This window comes from Platichthys flesus, chromosome 20 (genome assembly GCF_949316205.1).
Source record: "Platichthys flesus chromosome 20, fPlaFle2.1, whole genome shotgun sequence".
Lineage (NCBI taxonomy): Eukaryota > Metazoa > Chordata > Actinopteri > Pleuronectiformes > Pleuronectidae > Platichthys > Platichthys flesus.
In genome coordinates, this window is record NC_084964.1 from 7,838,018 (window position 1) to 7,861,520 (window position 23,503).

Here is a 23,503-nt window from a genome sequence, read left to right on the forward strand (position 1 = left end):
CCCCTGTTTACACTGGGAGCATGGGAGCGGACATCAGGACGGTGGTCCTTGCATGGGGGATCTCCATTTTCAGACCTTGCCACAGAGAAAGTCTGTTTTCAAGCTGGGAAGAAGGTAAAGTTTGTGACAGCTCAGTGGCTCGGAAAGGATAGAATTTCAAGATGATGAGCACCAGGGCCTTTCTGTTGCAGTTGTGTTTGAGTCTGGTTGTCTCTAGTGGCTCCTGTACCTGCAAACCTCTCAATAATGACATCCAAAGCGACAACCCTGAGGAATTGTACTCTCAGCTGTCAGAGGAGGACCTTCTGGAAGAAGAGGCAGCCGACTTGAAGATGGAGAACCTCCTCGGAACCATGAAGGAGGGCTTTTTGAGGAAACTCAACCTGTCAGACGTTCCTCAGGAGCACAGCAAGATCGACCCTCCTCAGTTCATGATGGAGCTGTACAATAAGTACGCCTCGGACAGCTCGGCTATCCCTCAGTCTGATGTCATACGAAGTTTCACTGTCCAGGGTATGTGATCAGCATTTAACTTGTAAAGAAAGAAGTACAACCCTTTTCTGCCTAGTTGATGGGAGAGAGTAATCAATGGTTCCCTACTTTTGAGGATTGTGATTGTTTTCTTCATTATATTTTTAGGATCTAAAGGTCTTCATCTAAATAAACAGAAAGTGCTAAAATCTATTTTATGGAGAAATTAGTTTCAGTTTCCTCTCCTGTTATTCAGCAGACTTTTAGATTTATTCCAACATCTAACTACTGCTCTGAAGTATCCTAGATAATTTATTTCATTGAATTGTCGCTCTACATCATTACAGCCCTTTTACTGCTTGAGAAATTGATTAGTGAATACTTAGGTGATTCACTCCTACCATGTTTAAGTTGTGTAGCCTAGTGGTGAATTGACAGTATGTACATAATATAAATACGTTTTTCTGAGTTTTCAGTGGTTACAATTTAAAGTTAGTATCATTCTGTGAGATTTCTTATTTGTTGTTTTTTTCATTTATCAGCAGGCAGGTATAAAACCAGTGTACTGCTCATAGTTTATCTGATGTGACAAATTGTAGTCAGAAGGTGGCAGTGTTGTGTAACAGGATGGCTACACTTCAAGTGCATCTTGGTCTATTCTTCTTTTTTACATTTGGGCTTGGCTGGAGATGCAGGCCAGCATTTTTTGAGGGAGCCAATGGTCGCCATTTTATGAATGCGTAGTGTGCGCTCCAGAGTTTCCAATGTGGTGTCTTAGGAACTGCATGGAAGTCCAAAGCCCACTGACGTTTTTTTTTTTTGTATTGTTCAGTTGTATTTCTCTGTGGTATTTTCTGCAATATATTATATAATTATATAATATATTTTTCTATCTCAGTTTTATTTGTTTATTGGTTGTTGTTTTGGCAAAATAACAATAGAGTTGGTTTATAGAGATAAAGGAATCTTATCCACTGGTAAAATATGTCCTTCACAGATTCTGTGTTCCACCAGAAAAACAGAAGCTAGTAGCTAGTAAGCTAGGCTAACTCACTTCAATGTTGAATAGGAGGGCAACTTAGTTTATTTCGCTAAGATAAGCACTCTCGTCCCCTACAAGTTCTTGTTGTTTCTCTGCTTGGCAGTTGTCAATCTGTGTTGTTTTAGTCCTTCAAATAAAAAGGAGGTATAAGCTAGTGATATCTGAGTAAAGGCATCAGGAACAAATGCATAGTCACTAGCAACGTATTTTGTGTTCAAATAAGAGGCTAAACAGTAAAGAGGTCTGAACCCCCAAACAATTTGAAATCACTATCGTGGTCTAGTGGCAGAAACTTGGACTATGGGCAGAGAAGGTCTCTGGTTCGTCTCTGGTTCGACTCCACAGAAAGACAACAAAAGACGAACCTCGATTAATCTGTCCAAAAATCCAAGAATTCTCGCTACCCTGTCTAGTGCCCCTGAGCAAGGCACCTTACTCCCCCAACATCTGCTCCCCGGCGCTGTACATGGCTGCTCACGGCTCTGTGTGTCCTGCACCAGATGGGTTAAATGCAGAGGATAAATTTACCTACCATGGCATGAGTGTGTTGTGCATGTGTTTGGTATAAATAAACATATCTTAATCTTAAACGAAAAAGGAAAAGTTCAACATTTTACCACTTTTGACCTCATAAAGAAAGGAGGATGTATAGCCAAAACAATCACCAAGGGAACTGTATATACTGATTTATAGAACTGATAATAAAAGTTCAGTTCGATTTAAATGAATGTAACCTCATGCTAAACAGTATAACTGTCCACAGCTGTTTGAGATAAGCCCTGTAACCCCTTTGTATTTCTCCAACAGATATCACACTCTCTTCGACAAATGGCACAAAGTCGAAATACAGGCTGAAGTTTAATGACACCATACCCAACCACGAAAAGATCACCACTGCTGAACTTCAGCTCTTCTTCTTCCCTGAGACCAGGTCAAGGTTGACCTCCAACAGCTTTCAGGCCACAGTCAAAGTCTATGAAGTGGATGAAAAAGCTTTTACATCCACGACCCATCTACTGGTTGGTAAAGAGGTAGCAGGACCACAGAGTACGTGGACGACGTTTGATGTGACAGCAGCTATTCAGAGCTGGATCAAGTCAGGCAATGGAGCGACGGTTATTGATGTGGTGGTGGATAGGAAGAACTGTGGGGCTTCTGGCATTGGCGAGGCCGGAGCAGGCTGTTTAAATATGAGCTTGTCCGTTGGCGATAACACTTCAGCATCTTTGATCGTTTTCTCAGATGACCTGGGTAGCAGGAGGAGGGAGAATAAGAAGGAGATTAAGGAGATGATCCTCCATGAAGAAGAAACCATCTTACACTCGGGCGCCGACTGGAATAGAGGGGAGCAACTTCCGAACACGATCTTGGAAGCTCAGCGTCCACGGAGAAGCAAGAGAAAGGCCGAGAGGGAATATTGCCGAAGGACCTCGCTCAAGGTCAACTTTAAAGACATTGGCTGGGACAGTTGGATTGTGGCGCCTCCAGGATATGACGCCTTCGAATGTAGAGGCCTGTGCTACCACCCACTAACGGATGAATCAACCCCATCCAAACATGCCCTTATCCAGACATTGATCAACATTAGGGACCCCAAGAGGGCCAACATGGCGTGCTGTGTCCCCATCAAACTTGACCCCATTACGGTCATGTATCAGGAGAATGGACGTCTCACTATAAGATACCTGTATGAAGAGATGAAGGTGGCAGAGTGTGGCTGCAGGTAGTTGGAGAGGGTTGGTCGTTGCTTTGGTGCAAGCACAGGTGATTGTAATAGTTCTAATGCTGCATTCCATTCAAGTAAGTCTGATGTTCACAGTTGAGAAGTTGTGTAACCATCACCATGGCCCACATTGGTCAACTGGCGAGAGCTAAGACCAGATCTAAGAGTACAAATTAACACCTCTTACAACTTTACTAATTATCCCAACGCAGCAGCATCAGTGATATTCTTTAAAAAAATGAAAACCAATCCAATCATACTGGTCCAAATTGCACACACAATCAGAAATAGAATTCCCCTAAATGAGCAATTTGGCAGGAAATTGGTGAAATTGTCAAAACACAATGCTACAAAAAGTGGGGAAATGTAATGGTTTCTTCCTTGGCCCATGTCCCAACCTCAACTAACATGGCAAAACCTCCTTTATGGTGGGTAAGGCCTAGGTCATTAAAATGCATCCATTGAGGATCATAAATGTAGTAAGAACAACAATGAGGTGACAAACTACTATACCGCCTCTCTGCCAATCTGTGAACACAATGGATGCAGAGAGAGGTGTGTTTCTCCCTGACAGGGCTGTACTGATGATTCTATTCTATGGAGAGTGGTTAAGGTTTTAAGGTAGATTTGATCAAACAAATTAAATAATATAATATTTGTGCCATTTAAATTAAAAGAGCAACAGTCAACTCCCAAAACTCATCTGGCTTACCACTGATTTAATGAGAGGACAACTCCATCCCTCACTTAGTCATATTTGGAGATATTTGTGTTTGAATAAAATAAATAGTATGTACAGTGGGACTATATTATTTGACATTGTAGCTATGAAACTATATAATTAAGCATTTACAGTTTACGCTTTTCCTTTAAATTTATTGTGGGCAAGAAGTTGAAAACTAATGAAATATCATGAATGCAGCTTAACAGGAGAACACCCAACAGGTCAGTTACGTTTGTTCTTTTTGTATTCCTGTGCTGAAATGGATCATATTCAGAACCTTCGACCTTTGCTCAAATTACTGTATCTCTTTAATAAATATCACTTGGTTATACAACCTGGCAGCGAACCAAAGGAAGCAGACATATTTATAGGTTATTGTATATTTAATACTTATTGTATGTATATATAAAGATTGTCCTTGCAATATCTTGTATTTCTATTTGTATTTTTTATATAAGAAATAATTTAGAGAAATGCTCATCTTTTATTTTTATTAATGGGATGATATTTTTAGGCGGCTGACATGTATGTAAATCTGTATATTATTGAAAGTTTAATTTTTCATAATAACTGTATATATAATAAGTTTTAATTTTTGTCGCAGTCCTCAAATTAATGCCAGCAAAATTGTAGGGAAAGTACGGCCTATACAATGGTCAGCTTACAAATGCATGCAGTTTCCTATTGCTTATGTGGGCAATGGCAAACACACGAGCATAAGGTGTATTCATCTATATGATGCAGAAGTTCTTTGAGTGAGAAAAATCCTGAATTTGATAAGATAACAGTTAAACAAAGAGGTTTCTGCCACATCTGCGATTAAAAACCTGCCTCCATCTGATTGTTAGAGCTGATGACTCTAAATAACTCAATCCATTTGGCTTACAGGCTTCACTGCACGGTTTGTCTCTTGACGTCTACAATTTGTTTTTAGGATTTACCACCATTTGTTAATTAATAAATATAAATCTCGGATGAAATTATTTGCCACTATACAGCTCATCCTGCATTTACTGAATTGTATAATATTTTGGACATGACTTGATGTCCTTTTCTGTCAAATTCTTTACCCTTTAATGTCCTGTAATAACTTTGTACCATGAGACATGAAAGTCCATCCAATAAGAACATTTCAGCAAACAAGCACAGCAAATACAGAAGATATTCTTGCACCCATTTGATCCCGAAACACATTTGCATCTCCATTGCATCTTTTTGCTGCATCTAAGTGTTTATACAGGATCAAGGCAAAATGTTTCCAGTGAAATTACGTGTCTGAACTATCACCACATCAGCCTGGAATTGTCTAATATATCAGCTGTGCAAATAAAGACAGATGTGCAAGTTAACACCAGTGCGTATTTGGGGTTATTGTTATGTTTCTCCATGACAAACCTTTGTATTTATGCTATGTATAGATTATTGAGACCTTGGATTGGTGTGAACATCTTGATCTTTGTGCTATCTCAATTGCAGATGGTGGAAATCACAGGGTAACTCACGATACGATACCTGGTCCAGGATTACGATAATACCATGATACAGCGATTCTGCGATAAATAATATATGGCAAGACAATCTTATACCGATACATCACAATCACTGTCTAACTGATGAAGAACAAAAAATGCCCATAAAGACGATAAGTGAAGGATTTGTGTATTTATGAACTGCAATCAGTTTCAAGGAAATAATCTGATATTGTCAATGTGCACATCATTGTGGCATCATTCCAATGTAAAACAAAGAACCATAAACTGGCAAAAGTCCAACCTAAAATAATATATATATATATCCTTAATTAAATAAGTAAATATTGATATTTGGCAACGGCATATCGATAATCCTAACTCTTGACAACAATATATTGCCTTATCAATATTTTTTCCCACCCAGAATAAACAATAACAAAATAAGTTTAAGAAGAACAAGACAAAGTTTCTGAAGTATGAAGTCACTCACAGTCGTCTCACAAGTTTCTCAAAGTGACTCAGGAACAGCTGAGTCACTCAAACAGGAAGCCCCTCCACTTCCGGGTTTACGTTGTCATCCTCTATTTGCGCGGGTGCGCCCATCCATAGATATCTATGCGCCCATCTGTGGGTGCGCCCATAGATATGGTGCACCTACGGTGGCCCTGAGAGCTCAACGGACAGCAACTTAAGAAAACACATGCAAGTTGACAAAACACATACAAAGTAAGAAAACATCTTCATCAATTAAACAACACAACACAACTGCAGAGGGGCAGAGGAGCCGCGTTCGGCTCCAGAGCCGCGGGTTGCCGACCCCTGTGCTGAACCGAATTTGTATGATATAGTGGACGTTTTTGCGTCTCCTGTGGCAGCGGTGTCCATCCCTTTTAGCTGTCCTCTGGAAACACTTCCATTGTGTTGTCGCCTCTATTTGCAGCGCGTTTGTCTATTTGCAGCGCGTTTCTGTAATTGTATACATCATACAAATTCGGTTCCGCACAGGGGTCGGCAACCCGCGGCTCTGGAGCCGAACACGGCTCCTCTGCCCCTCTGCAGTTGTGTTGTGTTGTGAAATTGATGAAGATGTTTTCTTACTTTGCTTGTGTTTTGTCAACTTGTATGTGTTTTCTTAAATTGCTGTTCGTTGAGCTCTCAGGGCCACCGTATGTGCCCCTCAAACGGGGGATACACAAAAGGCCACAGTGTCACCTAGTGGCTTTAGTATGAACAACATATATTCCACTCTTTATAAATGTAATACCAATATTAAATTATCTAAAAGGTCTGTTTGTCTTGACATCCACCCCATGGCAAAAAATTTGTCTCCAGCTGCTAAATGCTCCATTTAGGTGGTTCCTCACTGTCTCTGTTTGCCATTTAGTGCTATGCAGGTGGGGTACAGGACATTTCTCAGGGTTTAGGTAATCCACACGGACTAATTAGTAGATAGTTACCATAGCTGTACTTTGACTATGCTTACACAATTGTATGGCAACTAATGATATTTTTTAAGTCGTTTTGCAACTGTATTTAACACAAGTTTGCATTCAGGGGATTCCTAGCTGCTCTTATATTTGACACCTGAGGACAAAGTAACACAGGGTTCAGTGTTGCAAATGTCTTGATTCCTGGGAATTGCAGGAGAAAGGATTGTATTTTGCAATATATGAGGTGGTATTAAAAGTTAAGACGATAAGATAGGCTGAGCACCGTCTAGCATTCGGAAGGTGCATAAGTCTGAGCTGCAAAAAAATGTGTAGATCAGGGTCCTGCATCGATGGACTCATGCCACGTTCAAGCTTGATGTGCAGACCTACTTCTTCAATAAACTGAGTTTGAATTGCATGATAGGAAAAGTTCTCAGCGTAGCACTTCTGATCAAATGTTATTCAGAGCAACACTTTTCTGACCTTTCCCTTCTCACTCTGTTCACCAAATGAAAATGTGTCACTTTTGAAAAAACAATAACGTAGCGCAAGGCAGTGGAAAGTAAGCAAGTCATTCAGTCCAGTTAAAACCTTTACAATTAACCTTTTGTTCCTTTATTCATAATATAGGCATGATTTCCCCCTATTCTGATCCTGCATGTGATTTAAGAAGGCTTTGCCACGTGTCAAACGTCCCAAACTGTAATCATGTCATCTTGGAATGACCCAGACACGACCCGCAAAGCTACCAGTGGCACCGAAATACACCACCATAAGCTTTTATAACAGAGAAGGGAGAGAGTGAGAGGGAGGGGGGGAAGTGCGAGATATTTAGTAAATGCTTTGCACCCATCCGCCCACACACATATTCCAAACCAGTTAAATGCCCATGTTTTTTTCATAAACAGAAATTTGAGTTGGTATAAAACAATCGGGAATTTTGAAAATTATACAGAATGTAATCCAAACACAAAGGAGACCGCACTGTAGTTTAGACAAAGTCAAAGCAAATGCACAATATTTAAATTATTGTGTTTGTGTGGGAGAGGAAAGACACTGTATCTTCTCTGCACCAATTTCTATCAAGTCTGCGATTGTCTGCTGGCTGATGCATCACAGATAATACGATTAAAGGTTTATTTGGAACAAAAGCCTCTTATGATGATGTGGTTGTTGTCCAAAAAACAGCCCACCACAATGACAATGTTCCCTCCTCCAAAAACCACCATCCTTTGACACAGACAAATGAGCTAACACACCCCAGTGAAAGCAAAGGCAGAGAAGTTCTCTTTCCATGAGTAATGATGAAGACTCAACACACACCACCACTGGTAGTGATGCTTCTCCTATGTACCCTCTCTGTCAACTCATCATTCCAGCCCGCACTGGTCTTAGAAATGGCCAAGATTCTGCTGGAAAACTACTGCTTCCCAGAGAACCTGGCTGGGATGCAGGAGGCCATCCAACAAGCAATCAACAGCGGAGAAATCCTGCGGATTTCTGATAGGAAGACCCTTGCAGCTGTATTCACCGTCGGAGTACAAGGGGCACTGAACGACCCACGGCTGACTGTGTCTTACGAGCCCAATTTCGTCCCAGTGATGCCCCCGATCCTGCCCTCTCTCCCCAGAGAACAGCTGATCCGGCTGGTGAGGAACTCTGTCAAGGTGGATATCTTGGAAAACAACATTGGCTATTTGCGGATAGATCGGATCATTGGGGAGGAGACAGCAGCGAAGCTTGGTTCCCTGCTGAAGGATAACATCTGGGACAAGGTTGCTCGCACATCCTCTCTGATTTTTGATTTGAGGTATAGCACAGCTGGACAACTGTCTGGAGTTCCCTTTATAATCTCCTACTTCTCCGACCCTGAGCCCATCTTTCATATAGACACTGTGTATGATAGGCCCTCAAATACCACCAGGGAGCTGTGGACCTTGCCATCAATTAAGGGAGAGAGGTATGGAAAGAAGAAAGACGTGATTATTTTGACTAGCAAACGTACCATGGGGGCTGCTGAGGCAGTGGCATACACATTAAAAAACCTAAAGAGGGCTATAATCGTTGGAGAGCGATCGGCTGGTGGGTCAGTGAAAGTCAGAAAGATAAGGATTGGAGGATCCGAGTTATACATAACAGTTCCTGTGGCAAGATCTGTCAGTCCAATCACAGGCCAGAGCTGGGAGGTCAGTGGCATTCCCCCAACAGTCAACGTCATGGCAAAGGAAGCTGTCCCAAAAGCAAAGTCCCTTCTGGCTGTGAGGAGTGCCATTCCACAGGTTGTTCAGAGCATCTCCAACAAAATCAGGAGGTGGTATGCTTTCACTGACCGAGTTCCAGCTCTTCTTCAACAACTGCAAAATATGGACTTGTTCTCTGTCATATCCGAGGAGGATTTGGCAATCAGGCTCAATCAGGACCTCCAGACTGTGTCAGAGGATCCACGACTGATCATCAAATACATGCAAGACAATGCTGCCATTGAAGAGGAGGACCCAGAGCTTTACAATGTCCCTGATGATTCAAAATTATTAAGAACAATGATTGAAACAACGTTTAAAATTGAAATTCTCCAGGGCAACACTGGCTATCTCCGCTTTGATGAGTTTGTTGAGTTTTCTCCACTGATTAAATTAGAGGAGGTATTAGCTAAAACGGTGTGGGAGCCCTTAAAAGACACCAGTAACCTGATTATTGACCTCCGCTATAATACCTAATACAATCCCTACATCGTGGCACACTCATTGGGGAAATTACATCTGGTAACCTAATGCACTCAAGGATGTTTCAAATCGAAGGGACAGGTCTTAGCATTACTGTCCCAGTCATTAACTTTATTGACAACAATGGCGAATGCTGGCTGGGAGGTGGTGTGGTCCCTGATGCCATCGTGCTGGCTGAGGAAGCTGTAGATCACTTTAATGAGATCGCAGATTTTCACATGGGGCTCAGGTCCTTAATGGAGGTAATTGGGGAACTGCTAGAAAAACAATATGCCATCCATGAGGTCGCCCTACAGGTCAATAAGGTGCTGCTGAGCAAATGGGATGAGGGACAGTACTGGTCAGTGGTGGATTTTGAATCTTTGGCATCTCAATTGACGTCAGACCTCCAAGAGGCTTCAGGTGATCACCGTCTTCATGTCTTCCATCGTGATGTTGAGCCTGAGACTATTCATGACCCCGGAAAGATCCCCACAGCGGAGGAAGTGGGATACATAATTGATGCTTTGTTTAAAATTGAGCTTCTGCCAGGTAACGTTGGCTATCTACGATTTGACATGATGGCAGACATAGAGGTGTTAAAAGCAATTGGCACACAGCTTATAAACTTAGTGTGGAGTAATATAGTAAACACAGATGCTCTCATAATTGACATGCGATACAACACTGGTGGTTTTTCAGCTACGATTCCCCTTCTGTGCACCTATTTCTTTGACGTAGAACCTCTGCGGCATCTTTACACCATCTTCGATCGCACCACGACCACAATGACAGAGGTCATGACATTGCCTCAGGTCAGGGGTCAAAGGTATGGGTCCTCCAAGAATGTCTACATCCTCACCAGTCATATGACTGGGTCCGCAGCTGAAGTGTTCAGCCGCACAATGAAGGACTTAAACAGGGCAACAATTATTGGAGAGCCAACCATTGGAGGGTCTCTATCAAGTGGAACCTATCAGATAGGGGACAGCAGCCTGTACGCTTCCATCCCGAACCAGGCTGTTTTGAGTGCCACCACTGGGAAGATGTGGAGTGTTTCAGGGGTTGAGCCTCATGTTTTTGCCCAGGCAAGTAGCGCTCTTCATGTAGCACAGAAACTTATAGAAGCAAAGCTGTTGAAGACGGAAAAGAGTAAATAGATTGTTTTATTCTAATTTCTTAACGTATAATTACTCAATTTGTCTTTGTGTTTAGCCCCCACTTGAACCCAAAACAGGCCACTTGTTAAGAGCTGCCTGTGTGACTGGCCTTCTTGTTTTCCACATAAAAATCAAACGTGTAATCCACTGACCGTAGTCACAGTACACAAAACAGTCTTGTTCTGTATAATCTATCCCTGAGCTGCTTTTCCTGAAATCTAACTGGAGATTAAGGTCTCCTTGTTTTACCAGAAGAGTTAAATATTTGTGCTTTTTAGAGGTTTACAGTCACAGGGTGAGCACTGTTTCAGATGCCTTTTCACAGGGATATCATCATGGGAAAAATTTCTTAAAAGATTTGTTTAACCATATGTAGATGTAATATAAATTGTTGGTTCTTCACAAGCTGTATCTGCATTTATGTTATTTCCCCAAACCCCAGACCTGGCAGCTGTTTGTAGCCAAATGTATTGCATAAGTGTTTATCTCATTAGAGGAAGGAAGTTACCAAACCTTAATCTATTCATCTACCGTTGTATTTTCACACCATCAATTTCTTCATAAAGTAAATTCTATTGCACTTTGCTATTTATATGACGGCTGTATGAACCCATATCTTTATATTTTATTCATTAGGGTTGCCTTTGTCTCTTCTGTTTTGTTATTTTTTGTGCTCTCGTTGCATATTAAATGCTTTGTATTAGAAGGTGAATGTTCAGTTCTTTATTCAGGAAAAGTGATTTCAACATTATATAAATGAATGTCAACATGCTTTACGTAGTGGCTCTTTATTGTAGTTATATTATTTGTCAATCATCTGTCATTATTTTCTCTTTTGCTTTGCATTTCGTGTTTCAGTCTATTTGAATCTCTATCTGTGCTTTTCTGTTCTTTAACCACAATACCAGCAGAGGGAGCAAGCATCAAACAATCCAAAACTGAATCTAGTTTTTATTCATGCCACTTTTAGAAGTAAGCAACCAACAGCTGCAATGAACTGTAAACCACTTGAGCAAAAAAAAAAAAGAATCAAGTTTAATTTAAATACAGTTTTAGTGCAGGTATTAAAAGTGTTCCCTGTGTTGAAGAGCACATTTAGCAGCTCTTGTTGAGTTATATGGCTGTAGCTTGGTAAGATTTTTTATATTTTCTTGTGCTTTCATTCACAAGAATTACACACTGCACACACATTATACTGGTATAATATTATGCGTAAATGTACTGACACCAAGGGGCTCAATAAGCAAACAGTGATTTACTGTAAAAGGATGATTTCTTTCACCATCCTTAACTCCTTTCTTTATAATTGTAATTTATATAGATGGCCTAATTTGACAAACAAAGCTTTAAAGAGGTGTATATAATGTAAGTCTCTTAACTTTTGCAACACTCTTTTGTTACTAAATCTTCCTGGCTAAGTTGTTATTGCCTTGCAGAAGCACTCAGGATAATACGATAAGAGGTTTAAAATGGGCTAAATCCTCTTATGAATGTGTTAACAGAAACCTTGCAGCCCAAATAGTGCCATTTGACAAAGCACCTCTTCGAGGAAGGAGGTCTGGGTCTTCGGCAGCCATTCCCATTTACCGAATTCAACTAAACTAAACAGACAAAAATGGCTAGGGCCATCATTTTGGTAGCATCTCTTTTAATTATAGGAAATGTTTTATTTACCCATGCCGCATTTTCCCCCACCCTCATTGTTGATATGGCAAAGATCATCATGGACAATTACTGCTCGCCAGAGAAGCTGACAGGGATGAAGGAGGCAATCGACGCAGCCAAAGGCAACACGGAGGTTCTCAACATCCCAGATGCCGAAACCTTGGCAAACGTCCTCAGCTCTGGAGTTCAGACCACAGTCAGTGACCCACGTCTGAAGGTCTCCTACGAGCAAGACTATGTCCCTGCCGTTCCCCTGAAGATGCCGCCCTTGCCTCCCGATCAGCTCATTGCCGTCCTCCAGACATCAATCAAGCTTGACATCCTGGAGGGCAACACTGGCTACTTGAGGATTGACCACATCCTTGGGGAGGAGGTCGCTGAAAAAATTGGCCCTTTGCTCCTAGATCTGGTCTGGAATAAAATCCTGCCAACTTCAGCTCTCATCTTTGACTTACGCTACACTGGCAGCGGAGACGTCTCTGGAATCCCCTACATTGTGTCTTACTTCACCAAAGCTGAGCCTGTGGTCCACATTGACACTGTATATGACCGTCCGTCAAACACCACCACAAAGCTGTTCACTATGTCCACACTGTTGGGAGACAGATACGGTGTCACCAAACCCCTCATTGTCCTCACCAGCAAAAACACCAAGGGCGTTGCCGAGGATGTAGCCTATTGCCTGAAGAGCCTGAAGAGGGCCACCATTGTAGGCGAGAAGACCTCAGGGGGCTCCTTGAAAGTCGATAAAATCAAAGTGGGTGACAGTGACTTCTACGTTACCGTGCCATCTGCAAAGTCCATCAATCCCATCACTGGCTCCTCCTGGGAAGTTGTAGGTGTGACCCCTGATGTGGAGGTCAATGCCGAAGACGCCCTCGCTACCGCAATCAAAATCGTCAACCTCCGAGGTCGGGTTCCAGCCATCATCGAGGGATCAGCATCCCTGATTGCTGCCAACTATGCCTTCGAGGCTATTGGGGATAGTGTTGCAGAAAAGTTAAAGGGGCTCCTGGCAAACGGAGAGTACGGCATGGTTGTTTCCAAGGATGGTCTGGAGACCAAGCTGTCTGCTGACCTCAAGACCCTTTCTGGGGACAAGAGCCTGATGACCACCAGCAATACCCCACCTCTTCCACCCATGGTAGGACCCTTGTTAATGAGATACAAGATATTTTTGGTGCAGAAATGGATTATTATTGTCCATTTAACAAATACATGTTTCAAATTATAAATTTTGTATTAGGATATATATATTTTCACTTATTGAACTTGCAAGAAAGGGTAGAAATACCGTTATCGAATTTACTTTGAATAATGTATATAACAGACAATAATATGCTTCAGATTTTAGCTATATTTTCTGCTCGTCTTTCTTGCCAGGATTATTCACCAGAGATGTTCATTGAGCTGATCAAAGTGTCCTTTCACACCGACATATTTGAGAACAACATCGGCTACCTGCGCTTTGACATGTTTGGAGACTTTGAGGAGGTCAAAGCTATCGCCCAAATTATCGTTGAGCACGTGTGGAACAAAGTTGTCAACACGAATGCCATGATCATCGACCTGAGGTTTGTTGTTCTGCTCACAGAGATTCTGCTTAGAATTTTACATGTTTATTTTGGAATACAAATCATCGTCTAAACCTGCTAAGGCTAATAAGCCCATGACTAAATTTAGGTTTTACTTATAAGTTACTTAACTTTATTAGTGCCTACATAAATGAAAGGTTTACAGAGGTTTATTTTAATGTTATCAAGAATCTTGGCTCCCTATGACTGTTCTGTAACTGTACTTGCAGGAACAACCTTGGTGGCCCAACAACAGCCATTTCCGGCTTCTGTTCTTACTTCTTTGATGCCGACAAGCAGATTGTGCTGGACAAGCTGTACGACAGAACTTCCGGCAATACCACAGAGCTCCTCTCCTTGTCTGATCTCACTGGTAATTAACTTTTAAGTCATTGTATTGTACATGATGATTCCTGCTAGCATTAAAGGCTTAAGAACCAGTTAAATCAATCAGGAAATGACATAGACCGATAACAAAGCTAAAAAGGGTTATTATTATTATTTTGAGCTTAAACTCAACAGGTGGCCAGAAGCACAGCTCTAAGAAAACGTTTGCCTTTTATCTGCTTATAATAGCTAATGTTTGCTAAGCAGTTGGCTTAAGTGTTGATAGAATATTTCAGCTGCCCTCAAATGACAAAAATGACAGACAATAGAAGCATCTGCATTTTGTATTTGTGTTTACGAATCATCCCACAGTTGTACAGACACGCTGCACCCTATTCTTAAGTTAATTAACTTCCATAATTCATAGCTACACTGTCAATTATAACGCCCTGCCATTTTCTTCTCTTCTATTCAATTAAAACCTTTTCACAACCCACAAATCATTTCTCTACTTCATCAACCTCACATTTTAACCTTGCTCTGCCTACTCCTCATCCACTACCATAGGCACAAGGTACGGCTCAAAGAAGAGCCTGATCATCCTGACCAGTGCAGCGACTGCCAACGCCGCTGAGGAGTTTGTCTACATCATGAAGAGGCTTGGCCGTGCTATGATTGTTGGAGAGACCACCGCCGGTGGCTCCCACCCACCAAAGACCTTCCCTGTAGGTGAGACTGGCATCTTCCTCAGCATCCCCACTATCCACTCTGACACTACCGCCGGGCCAGCATGGGAGGGAGTTGGCATTGCACCTCACATACCCGTCTCAGCTGACGCTGCCCTTGAGGTCGCCAAGGGCATCTTCAACAAGCACTTTGCAGGCCAGAAGTAAACAAGGCCCTGGTATGGGGTTTCAACAGTCATTTTTGCTTTGGCAGCCAAATGGTTACAAGATTTAGACTTTAGATTTCTCTAAGAAGTAAAGAATGTAGACTAAGTACAATGAATGTGTCATTTCCCCATAAGCCTTGTTAGCCTGTTTGAAAAGTAGCACAAAGGTTGAACAGTATTTACTGACAGTTTTTATGCAATAGGCAGACAACTTTCCAAAATGTCATTTCTGATTATTCGTGCAAAAGAGGAGAAGTTAAGTAAACAGTTAAAATTGCTTTAAAACAAGTAAGCCAGATATTAGGAAATTCAGAACTCTTAAGAAGCCCACTTGATACTCTGGTGAGAAAAGCATCATGTGATGTCCTCACTGCATATGCTGTAAATGCTGTACATCTATAATGCAGTAAAGATCATGCCATGTGGAATTTGATTGTATCAGCTCCAGTGTTGAGACACAATAAAAAATTCTATTAAAATACATAAAAGTGTGTGATTGTCATGTTTTGCAGACTATGAATGTACAATAAATCTCACGGCAGCTCCTACCATGAGCCAACAGCTAAAATGTGAGAATGAAACATTTGTCTTTGTGACGCTGCTAAATGATAACATCAGTTCACTCCGGATGGAGTAAAAACAAATACATCTCCAGCTGTACCACAGTAAACAAGGTCACAGCACCCACAGAAAACCCACACAGGCTCTTTATCGAGATTGAAAGTGAAGTGCAGCACACGCACAATCTGCTTCAAGGGTTGTGACACAGTTTCTCAATCCTTGTCTTTAGTGGCTCCACCTGGATCAGGCCAAAAGATCTGCTCTGAATAATCGTATTTACATAAGTAATAAACTAAATATTTTGATGGAGGCCATATATGAGGTGATACTTGAAATGCCGTCAACCTCTCACAACATAACAAGTATTTACAAGTTTAAAAGAGTTCGGGAAGAAAGCGCTGATACGATAGTTAAAAAGACGAGCAGTGCACTCAGCCAAACATAGGCAATCCTTGTTAACAGCAGGTACTGCCCATTTACATTAGAAGCTGATGTTGTGTTTTATTCATATGTTGCTGTGTTTTTATTTTATTTAGATTTTAGACTTTGTTATTGTGTTTTGTTTATCTGCTTTTTATCGTTTACAATTGGGTTTTTGATTTGTTTTGTATTTTTGATTTGTTGTGTGTTCTAATTGGCCGTGGGTTTTGAATTGTTGACGTTTTATGTTTTGGTGTTGTGTATTCAAAATGATTATTGTGTTTTCTGACTTGCTTTTTTGTTTTTCTTATTTGCTGTTGTGTTTTTGATTTGCTGCTGCTGTGTATTTCGATCGTGATCTGCTATTATGTCATTTGATTCGTTATTGTGTTTTCTGAATCGTCGTTGTTCTGATTCGCAGTGTTAAACAGGGACAGGGATATATTCCTCCCAAACTTCTTCAGTGTGCCACGTGAGGGCGGCGCATGGAGGGGATTTTGACCCATTTTCTCCTCTTTCTCTCTCTCTCTTTTTATCCCCTTCCTCCTCAGGATGAAACATGAAACCTGGTCCACTTGAGCCAAGTCTGTCCCCGCGGGCTCCCAGCTCCTCCAGCTCCGCTCTCGCACACTTTCGCTTGGCTTTTTTCTCACACTCAAAAACAGCGTTGACACTTTGTCAGGGACACACACAGAGTCCGCATCGTTTTCTCCTTTGTTTTCTCTCTCTCTGTCTTCGGATGTGTTTGTGCGAGCTGCAGATCTGAAACTCTGAATCTGTTTCTCACGGCTCCTTTCTTCGGTGGCTGTGATGCGGGGTCACCGGTGATGGCTGCAAACTGAGCGCAGAAACACAAAGAGACGCAGCGCCTGCATCTTTTGTCCCCGTCGCATCTCCTCTCTGTCTCTGGGATGTAGGAACTCACTTTTTTTTCCTTTTCTTTCTTTTGTTTTACACAAAGGAACTAACTTTTTTTTTGTTCGCCCCCACCCGAGGAGAAACTATGGCGAGACTCGTGTCGAATATGCGTCTTGTTGTGTTTTTGTTGGGATTATTTTTGCTGGGTTCTCCATCGGGAGGTGAGCCGGAGCCCCAGGAGGTGGAGGAGGAGGAGGAGGAGAGCTCCTGTCAGGGAGCATTTGACCTCTATTTTGTCCTGGATAAGTAAGTGGACACCATTTAATGTTCATGATAATGTACAACTCGGACACCACCGGGCTTACAGAGGCTTCCCCTGTGAAATAAACTGGTTAAACACCCGAACAATTAAGCTAGCAACTCCAATTACTTCGCAAATTAAAGTTAACCCTCTTGTTTCAGGTCTTTATTTGAGTTCGGAGGAAAAAAGTCTGGTTCATCCAACACATATGAGTTTAACTTCTTCAGCCTCTGACGTGAATGTTTAAATAAAGTTAGGGTTGATTAGCATCTGTGCAGATGTGGTGACGTCATCAAGGAAGCTGACTCGCAGAGCACACTTTGCTGAATAAGCAAAATACGAGGTGCCACTGGTTGGATGCAAGTAGCTGATAGAACAATCTTAATAATGATCGCAAATTGATTTTCATTCATAACAATACAACACAGGATCAATTTGAATCAAGATATTATTGTGCATTAGATCTACCTCGTTTTGCTTTGCTGTTTATCAAGTCTTTGTCATTGTCTGCACATGAAGAGTTGGATTGTAGGGCTGGTAAAGAAAGCAATAATCAGTAATCATTGCAACATAATTCTCATCAATCAAAAGCTTCATTATTTATAGATATAATGCTTATGCATTGTGCAAGCACCGTGAGGATGTGATTCATTAAAATGTTCTGCTTTGACATGAGGACATGTGAGAGTATCAAATAGAATACAGAAATACAAAAAACAACATAACACTGGTTCAAAATATCTGAGACCTACTTATCATTTGTAGACAAATGTATTCATGTAAGTGCAGTGGCACAAGGTGAGTAGGAGGATGAATAATGTATCTGTGCATTAGGTATCTAATCAGATCAAAACTGATCCATCTCTTTCTCAAAAATCGAAAACCCCATCGTTCTCTTTTCTCATTCTCTACAAAAGAAAGACATTCAGTTTTTCCACAGAAATGGGACTTCTTCACTGGAGGGACTTTTTTTCTTTCCTGCTCTTTACTTAGTGACCGCTCACCGTTTGCTCGCTCCTTTCCACTCCCTCTACGCCCACATCGGAAAATGTTGTGGTTATGTGACATCTTAGTGCTGGACTTAAGCAGCTGGGCTCAGGCTGCCAGGGGGGAAGATAAAATGTAAGAGAAACTTCTGCAGGGAGTGTTATTTTACCAGTGCATTTACAGTATTGCTTATAGACTCTGAGGTACAGTAACATTCTGTTGCTCCACAGAACTTGTCCTCGGTGCTATAGTGAGTCAAAATGCACCAAAACTCAGACTGAATCAATGTGTGCCTATCATCGCTGTAACCAAAAAAGGACCATCACTGTAAGACACTGGGGCAGCTTTGAAGGAGGACCTGATTTTTTTCTGTTGTTAATCAAACTTCTTGTTTTTCAAATTGAAGTATATTGTTTGTATCAGCTCCTCTTACTCCTCCTCCTGCACTTTTGGAACAATGCCAGGAGTGGGAGGTGGAACAAGAAAGGACAGGAAGCAACAACATTTATGGAAAATGTGGTCTTAATTTGGCGCAGCTAAAAAGGTTGCGCACGGCACCTTTAAAAGGTTGGTGGCCTGAGGAGATGTTTCATGCAGATGAGAAGAACGAGTGACTTGTTTAATAGCTTTAAAGTTATTGTTTGTCGGGCCAAAGGGTTTACATCGTTTACACTGGTGGGCCCTCAATTAGGATTCCAAATGACATGTTAAAGAGCCGAGTACAACTATGACATCAAGCCATCATTTTGATTTAGCTAAAAGTGCTATGCAAACACCAATAGGATATCATAATGCAATTAAAATGTTTATGCGTCTACATGTTCTGATGTATCGGATATCAACATAGGTTTACATAAGATTGTTGCTGTACCCACCGTACTTAAACAGAACCTGTGAAATGTTTCCTAGAAAATGACTCAAACATGGTGGGACTGCCTCCCAGATGTGAAAGGCTGCTTTTGGCTTCTGCTCATCTGGTAAACACTGACACATGCTGCAAATAAGGAAACTGTCTATTTTTCTCAGTGTCAGATTCTATTGTTAGCTCTCCTGCGTGCACTGGTGCCCACTCTGAGGGTGGCTTACACGGTTCCGATATTAGTTGTGGACTTCAAACAGAAGGACACTGATTAGAGACCTACTCCAGCCGAGACTCCATCCCTCAGGCCTGAGGTGGTTTTATGAGACACATTCTGAACTCAATTGATCCATATGAAAGGTGTAAAGATCAGTGTGAGTAGGTTGTAGCAGGCGGAGAAGCAGAGGACGCAGCATACTAAAATGTTAAAAGGCTTTTGCCAGCCTTTCATGTCCATAAAGCACTAGTTTGGGGGATTTTTTTGAACCTTTTGCTGCGTAAACTTAACATTTTAAAAATAGAGAAGACTACGAGACTACTTCTCGTTTCTAACACAGCAATAGAGGATTTTGGAGCCAATCTCTCATCGTATTGTAAAGCTAACTGTATGACCATGCTAACACATCCTTCAGATCGTACTAAGGCACATCAGCGCTTTGAGCTAAATGCTAACATCAGCAGGCCAACCTGCTCAAAAAGACAATGCCAATGTATTTTATGTAGTAGATATAATATCTACCATGTTCAGTCTCTTACATTTAATGTGTTAGCATGTTATATTTCTATTTAGTTTAGTTCAGTATATGTCCTGCCTACTAACATGGAGGAGACAGTGTTTATGACCTACTCTGTAGCCAGCCACAAGGGGGCAATCAGGACTATTTTGTCTTCACTTTTGGTGAGCTGTAATGTCATCCATCTTTATGAGCAGTTTATGGTTCAATCCAAAGAAAATGAAAACCGCCTTTTGCCATTATGCTCCAGTGCCCACTACTGGAACCAGATGCCCTTGCCGATAACCTATGCTTTGAATTGATCAGTTTTATGATGCTTTTATTATTCTTTCTCGAATTTGTTTTAAATTATAAGCTTTTGTTGTTTTTATTCTATTTTTCATTAAACCTTTATTTATTTGATTTATATACATTTTTTGCCTTGCCTCATAATGAGTGACATGCTTTGGGCACTGTGGAGATGGTCTTGAAGTTTACAGTTAGGAGGAGAGTTCACTGCTGAGTTGGCTCATAAACTTGACTCCAGAGACATTTAATGCAAACTCAGGCAGATGATGTCACGTCATGACTCAAGCATGTGGGACAGTCCTCTTTGAGACATTAAGGCCGCTGCAGTCTGAAGCATATAGAAGGTCATGACTGCAGGTTTCCAGGTTGAATCTGGTACCGCTGTTAAAGAGCTTGGAAATTATGGGATTTGGCAAGACATTATCCTTAACAGAAAAGTGGTGCGAGTAAATTAAATTGTATATTATATATTTATATAATGGAAACCAGGGTTTTTCCGTTACAAGCTAAAAGTTGTAGGCGGTGATATGTCAACAATGATGTGTTAGAAGTAAACTGTTTAAACCAGCTAAGGCGAACAGGAGATTGACAAAAACTCTGGTTGTGTAAAACAGGGTCAAAGTGAAAAAACACATTATATCAAATGCAACCTTGCAAGTTTGTAGATTTTAGTAAGCAGCATGAAAACAAAAGTTTAGAAATAATGTGTCAATTAAATAAATGCAGGAACATATGGACGAAAGCCACACCTTGCCACCAGCTGTTCACAACATGACAACATATTCTTGTGTTTTGCTGTAGAGTATATGGCTTTAATTAGATGCACAGAGAAATGAACCATTTCTAGTAGACTGAACAACCATGCGCTGTTAAGTTGCACCCCAGCAGAGGCGATATCGGGGCAAATGTGAATTTCACATTATATGCCCCAGTGGCCTAATGGATAAGGCACTGGCCTCCTAAGCCAGGGATTGTGGGTTCGAGTCCCATCTGGGGTGATTATAAGCAGAGTGGCGCAGCGGAAGCGTGCTGGGCCCATAACCCAGAGGTCGATAGATCGAAACTATCCTCTGCTATTTTGTCTGGAATGGGATCGATAGAAGTACATCTAACATACTCCGTGTGTCAATACACTCAAACTTCAACAGCCACTTATCTACTTGGACTACAGACATATAGTGGATAGTGAAATCGTAACCCTAAAATAGATTGCCCTGTTTTGTTATTTGTGTGCATACCAGGATGTTTTCATATGCTAATTCACAGCAGGCGGGCAACATTTTGCTTTTAAATAAGGAACATGGCACAAGAGGAATGGTTTTGGTTGTGTTTATATGGGAGATAAAGGATTTTAAACATGGGCAAAAATGTTAAATTGTGGAGGAAGTGATGTTTTTGCTTTGAAATCAATTACTTATACAGATGTGAGATCAGAATAGAGGTCAATATATTTTTTTGCCATTCTTTCACCATACCTCTTTCCATTCATCTTTCTTATTTCCAGCAGACCTACATCACCCTACTTGTAGTTAACACAGTTTCTAAATGGTGAAATACACTGTTCTCACATAAAAGTATTGTGCTGCTATTAATAACAACTATCTTTACGTCTAATCGCTATGATTTCTGTCTTGTCTTTACTTTCCAGATCATGTTTTTATTGTTGTGGTATAGTCACAAGGTAGGACTCTGGTAGGGAACCCGGCCATGATGCCTGAAATCCAGACAAGTCAGCGGAAAAACCTAAACTGCAGCTGCAGTCCATAAATACTAAGATATGTCTGGCTGTGGAATGACAGAGTAGTTTGTAAACTGACTTTTCACAGGGTGTTGCTTTGGTGTTTTCAGCAGGAAGTAGTGTCATGTTGAATTATATCAGTCCTTCAGGGAAGTCATTCTAACTGTAATCCAAGCCTTCTAGTAATATTTGAAATATGACTGACTAAATCAACAGAAAAAAGTGCATTATCATGACATATTTAGATGATCACAGAAAGAAATAGAAAAATCTGTGTCCTTTGACATACATCTCAAATGCCTCTTCACCATTTAGTTATTCAGTATTTTTTTTGCTGAACAGTACCTCTCGGTTTTAGAATGGACGCTCAGCATTAGCTCAGAAATCATGCAATTAAGACTTTGGCTGTAAAAGTAGTTTAGTGGTTTTGAACAAACAAATCCTTGTGCCCAGTCAGTTAAATTGGAGCACCATCATTGGATACTTGCCGTGCTGGTGGGGATAGGCCCAGCTGTAATGGTAGACAACCTCTTGCCTCCTGAGCAGAGTTTAGAACCCCCCCCCCCCCCCCTCCCACTTCCTTCGACACTTTGAACCGTGAGAATGAAGCTGAGAGCAGCTAAATCCTTAGGCCAATTGAGCTTTTTCCCACATGCCGTCATCCCAGTGCCCTCGGGGACGGAAGTGTCTGTTGGGTTTCTTGAGAGTGGATGAAGAAACTAAACAGTTACTTCTTGATAATAATCTAAAAAGGCTTAGGATAACATATGTTTTAGCTGTAATGTCCTTTGCGAAAGTTACAGAATTGCAAGTAAAGACAATGTTAAAATGGCTGCTTAAGGGTCCTATATTTGAGATGTCGAATTAAGGATCCTTAACGATATTAAAGACTGAGCCAAGGTTGTGGGTTGTAAAACAGAAACAACAGCTGAAAGGAGCTGAAACAATTTGTCACCCACTGCTTATTTAAAATATTGAAAAGTGCAGCTTTATGGTTGCAGATGGCTTTAACATAATGACTATTAACAAAGCAGTTATGCCAAGGGAACTGGTGTCTAAAGGGCCACACCTGTATGTCTATATGTCTTGGAAATCACTTCCTTGCATCACAGTTATCAACTTTCCTAACCTAGCTGGTCTGATTTAATACACAACAGTGTTTTCTACTATTTAAAGCCGTTAGTTGTTCATTATTCTAATAAATTGATATGTTTAATTAAGCAGCATGACCGTATGGATGGCAATGTGTGTCAGTCAGTCAGCTGGTCACAAAGCTTCACCTATTAGCAAATATTAGCAATGTAGCACGATAAACATCCATGTTGACATTAGCGGTACATCCTGACAGAGCTGCTTCAGTGTGTCTGTTACTTTAAGTCTTGTTCTATGTAGTGAAAATCTTTGTACAGTGCAATCAGACATTTCAAATAAATTGTCTCTTATGCAACATTCATGTAATCAAGAAAATCTTTAAATCCCTCTTGGAGTTCATCGATACTGAACATCAATATGTGATGTACAAGTTTTCCTCTACTTGATTTAAACATACACTGTGCGGAAACATGTCTAACCAAG

General features: G+C 41.0%; 3 protein-coding genes, 1 non-coding gene and 1 pseudogene across 4 annotated transcripts in view; all 5 read left to right on the forward strand.

Annotated features, from left to right (window-relative positions):
- Positions 1–5,309, forward strand: gdf2 (growth differentiation factor 2). Its single transcript, XM_062378544.1, has 2 exons — positions 1–513; positions 2,321–5,309. Exons 1-2 carry the CDS (start codon positions 162–164, stop codon positions 3,238–3,240), a joined length of 1,272 nt encoding a protein of 423 aa, XP_062234528.1. The 5' UTR covers positions 1–161; the 3' UTR covers positions 3,241–5,309.
- Positions 5,310–8,166: 2,857 nt separating this feature from the next.
- LOC133931788 (retinol-binding protein 3-like) lies at positions 8,167–11,437 on the forward strand (annotated as a pseudogene).
- An 854-nt stretch (positions 11,438–12,291) lies between these two features.
- On the forward strand, positions 12,292–15,664 carry rbp3 (retinol binding protein 3). Its single transcript, XM_062413723.1, has 4 exons — positions 12,292–13,533; positions 13,773–13,963; positions 14,194–14,336; positions 14,858–15,664. The coding sequence occupies exons 1-4, from the start codon at positions 12,340–12,342 to the stop codon at positions 15,181–15,183; spliced, it is 1,854 nt and encodes a 617-aa protein (XP_062269707.1). The 5' UTR covers positions 12,292–12,339; the 3' UTR covers positions 15,184–15,664.
- Positions 15,665–16,760: 1,096 nt separating this feature from the next.
- Positions 16,761–23,503, forward strand: part of antxr1c (ANTXR cell adhesion molecule 1c) — a 36,737-nt gene continuing 29,994 nt past the window's right edge. Inside the window, exon 1 of the mRNA XM_062378658.1 lies at positions 16,761–17,327. Coding sequence (XP_062234642.1) covers positions 17,167–17,327 — 161 coding nt within the window. The 5' untranslated portion in view covers positions 16,761–17,166. The remainder of the gene's footprint in view (positions 17,328–23,503) is intronic.
- Positions 21,116–21,188, forward strand: trnar-ccu (transfer RNA arginine (anticodon CCU)). The gene has a single exon. It is a non-coding gene; the product is annotated as a tRNA-Arg (tRNA).

What these genes read in the sequence shown, in the direction of transcription:
- gdf2 (XM_062378544.1), top strand. Translation starts at nt 162, where the DNA reads ATGATGAGCACCAGGGCCTTTCTGTTGCAGTTGTGTTTGAGTCTGGTT. An exon ending in ACGAAGTTTCACTGTCCAGG is followed by an intron (nt 514 to 2,320) that starts GTATGTGATCAG and finishes TTTCTCCAACAG; the next exon opens with ATATCACACTCTCTTCGACA.
- rbp3 (XM_062413723.1), top strand. Translation starts at nt 12,340, where the DNA reads ATGGCTAGGGCCATCATTTTGGTAGCATCTCTTTTAATTATAGGAAAT. An exon ending in CCCCACCTCTTCCACCCATG is followed by an intron (nt 13,534 to 13,772) that starts GTAGGACCCTTG and finishes CTTTCTTGCCAG; the next exon opens with GATTATTCACCAGAGATGTT. An exon ending in CTCCTTGTCTGATCTCACTG is followed by an intron (nt 14,337 to 14,857) that starts GTAATTAACTTT and finishes CCACTACCATAG; the next exon opens with GCACAAGGTACGGCTCAAAG.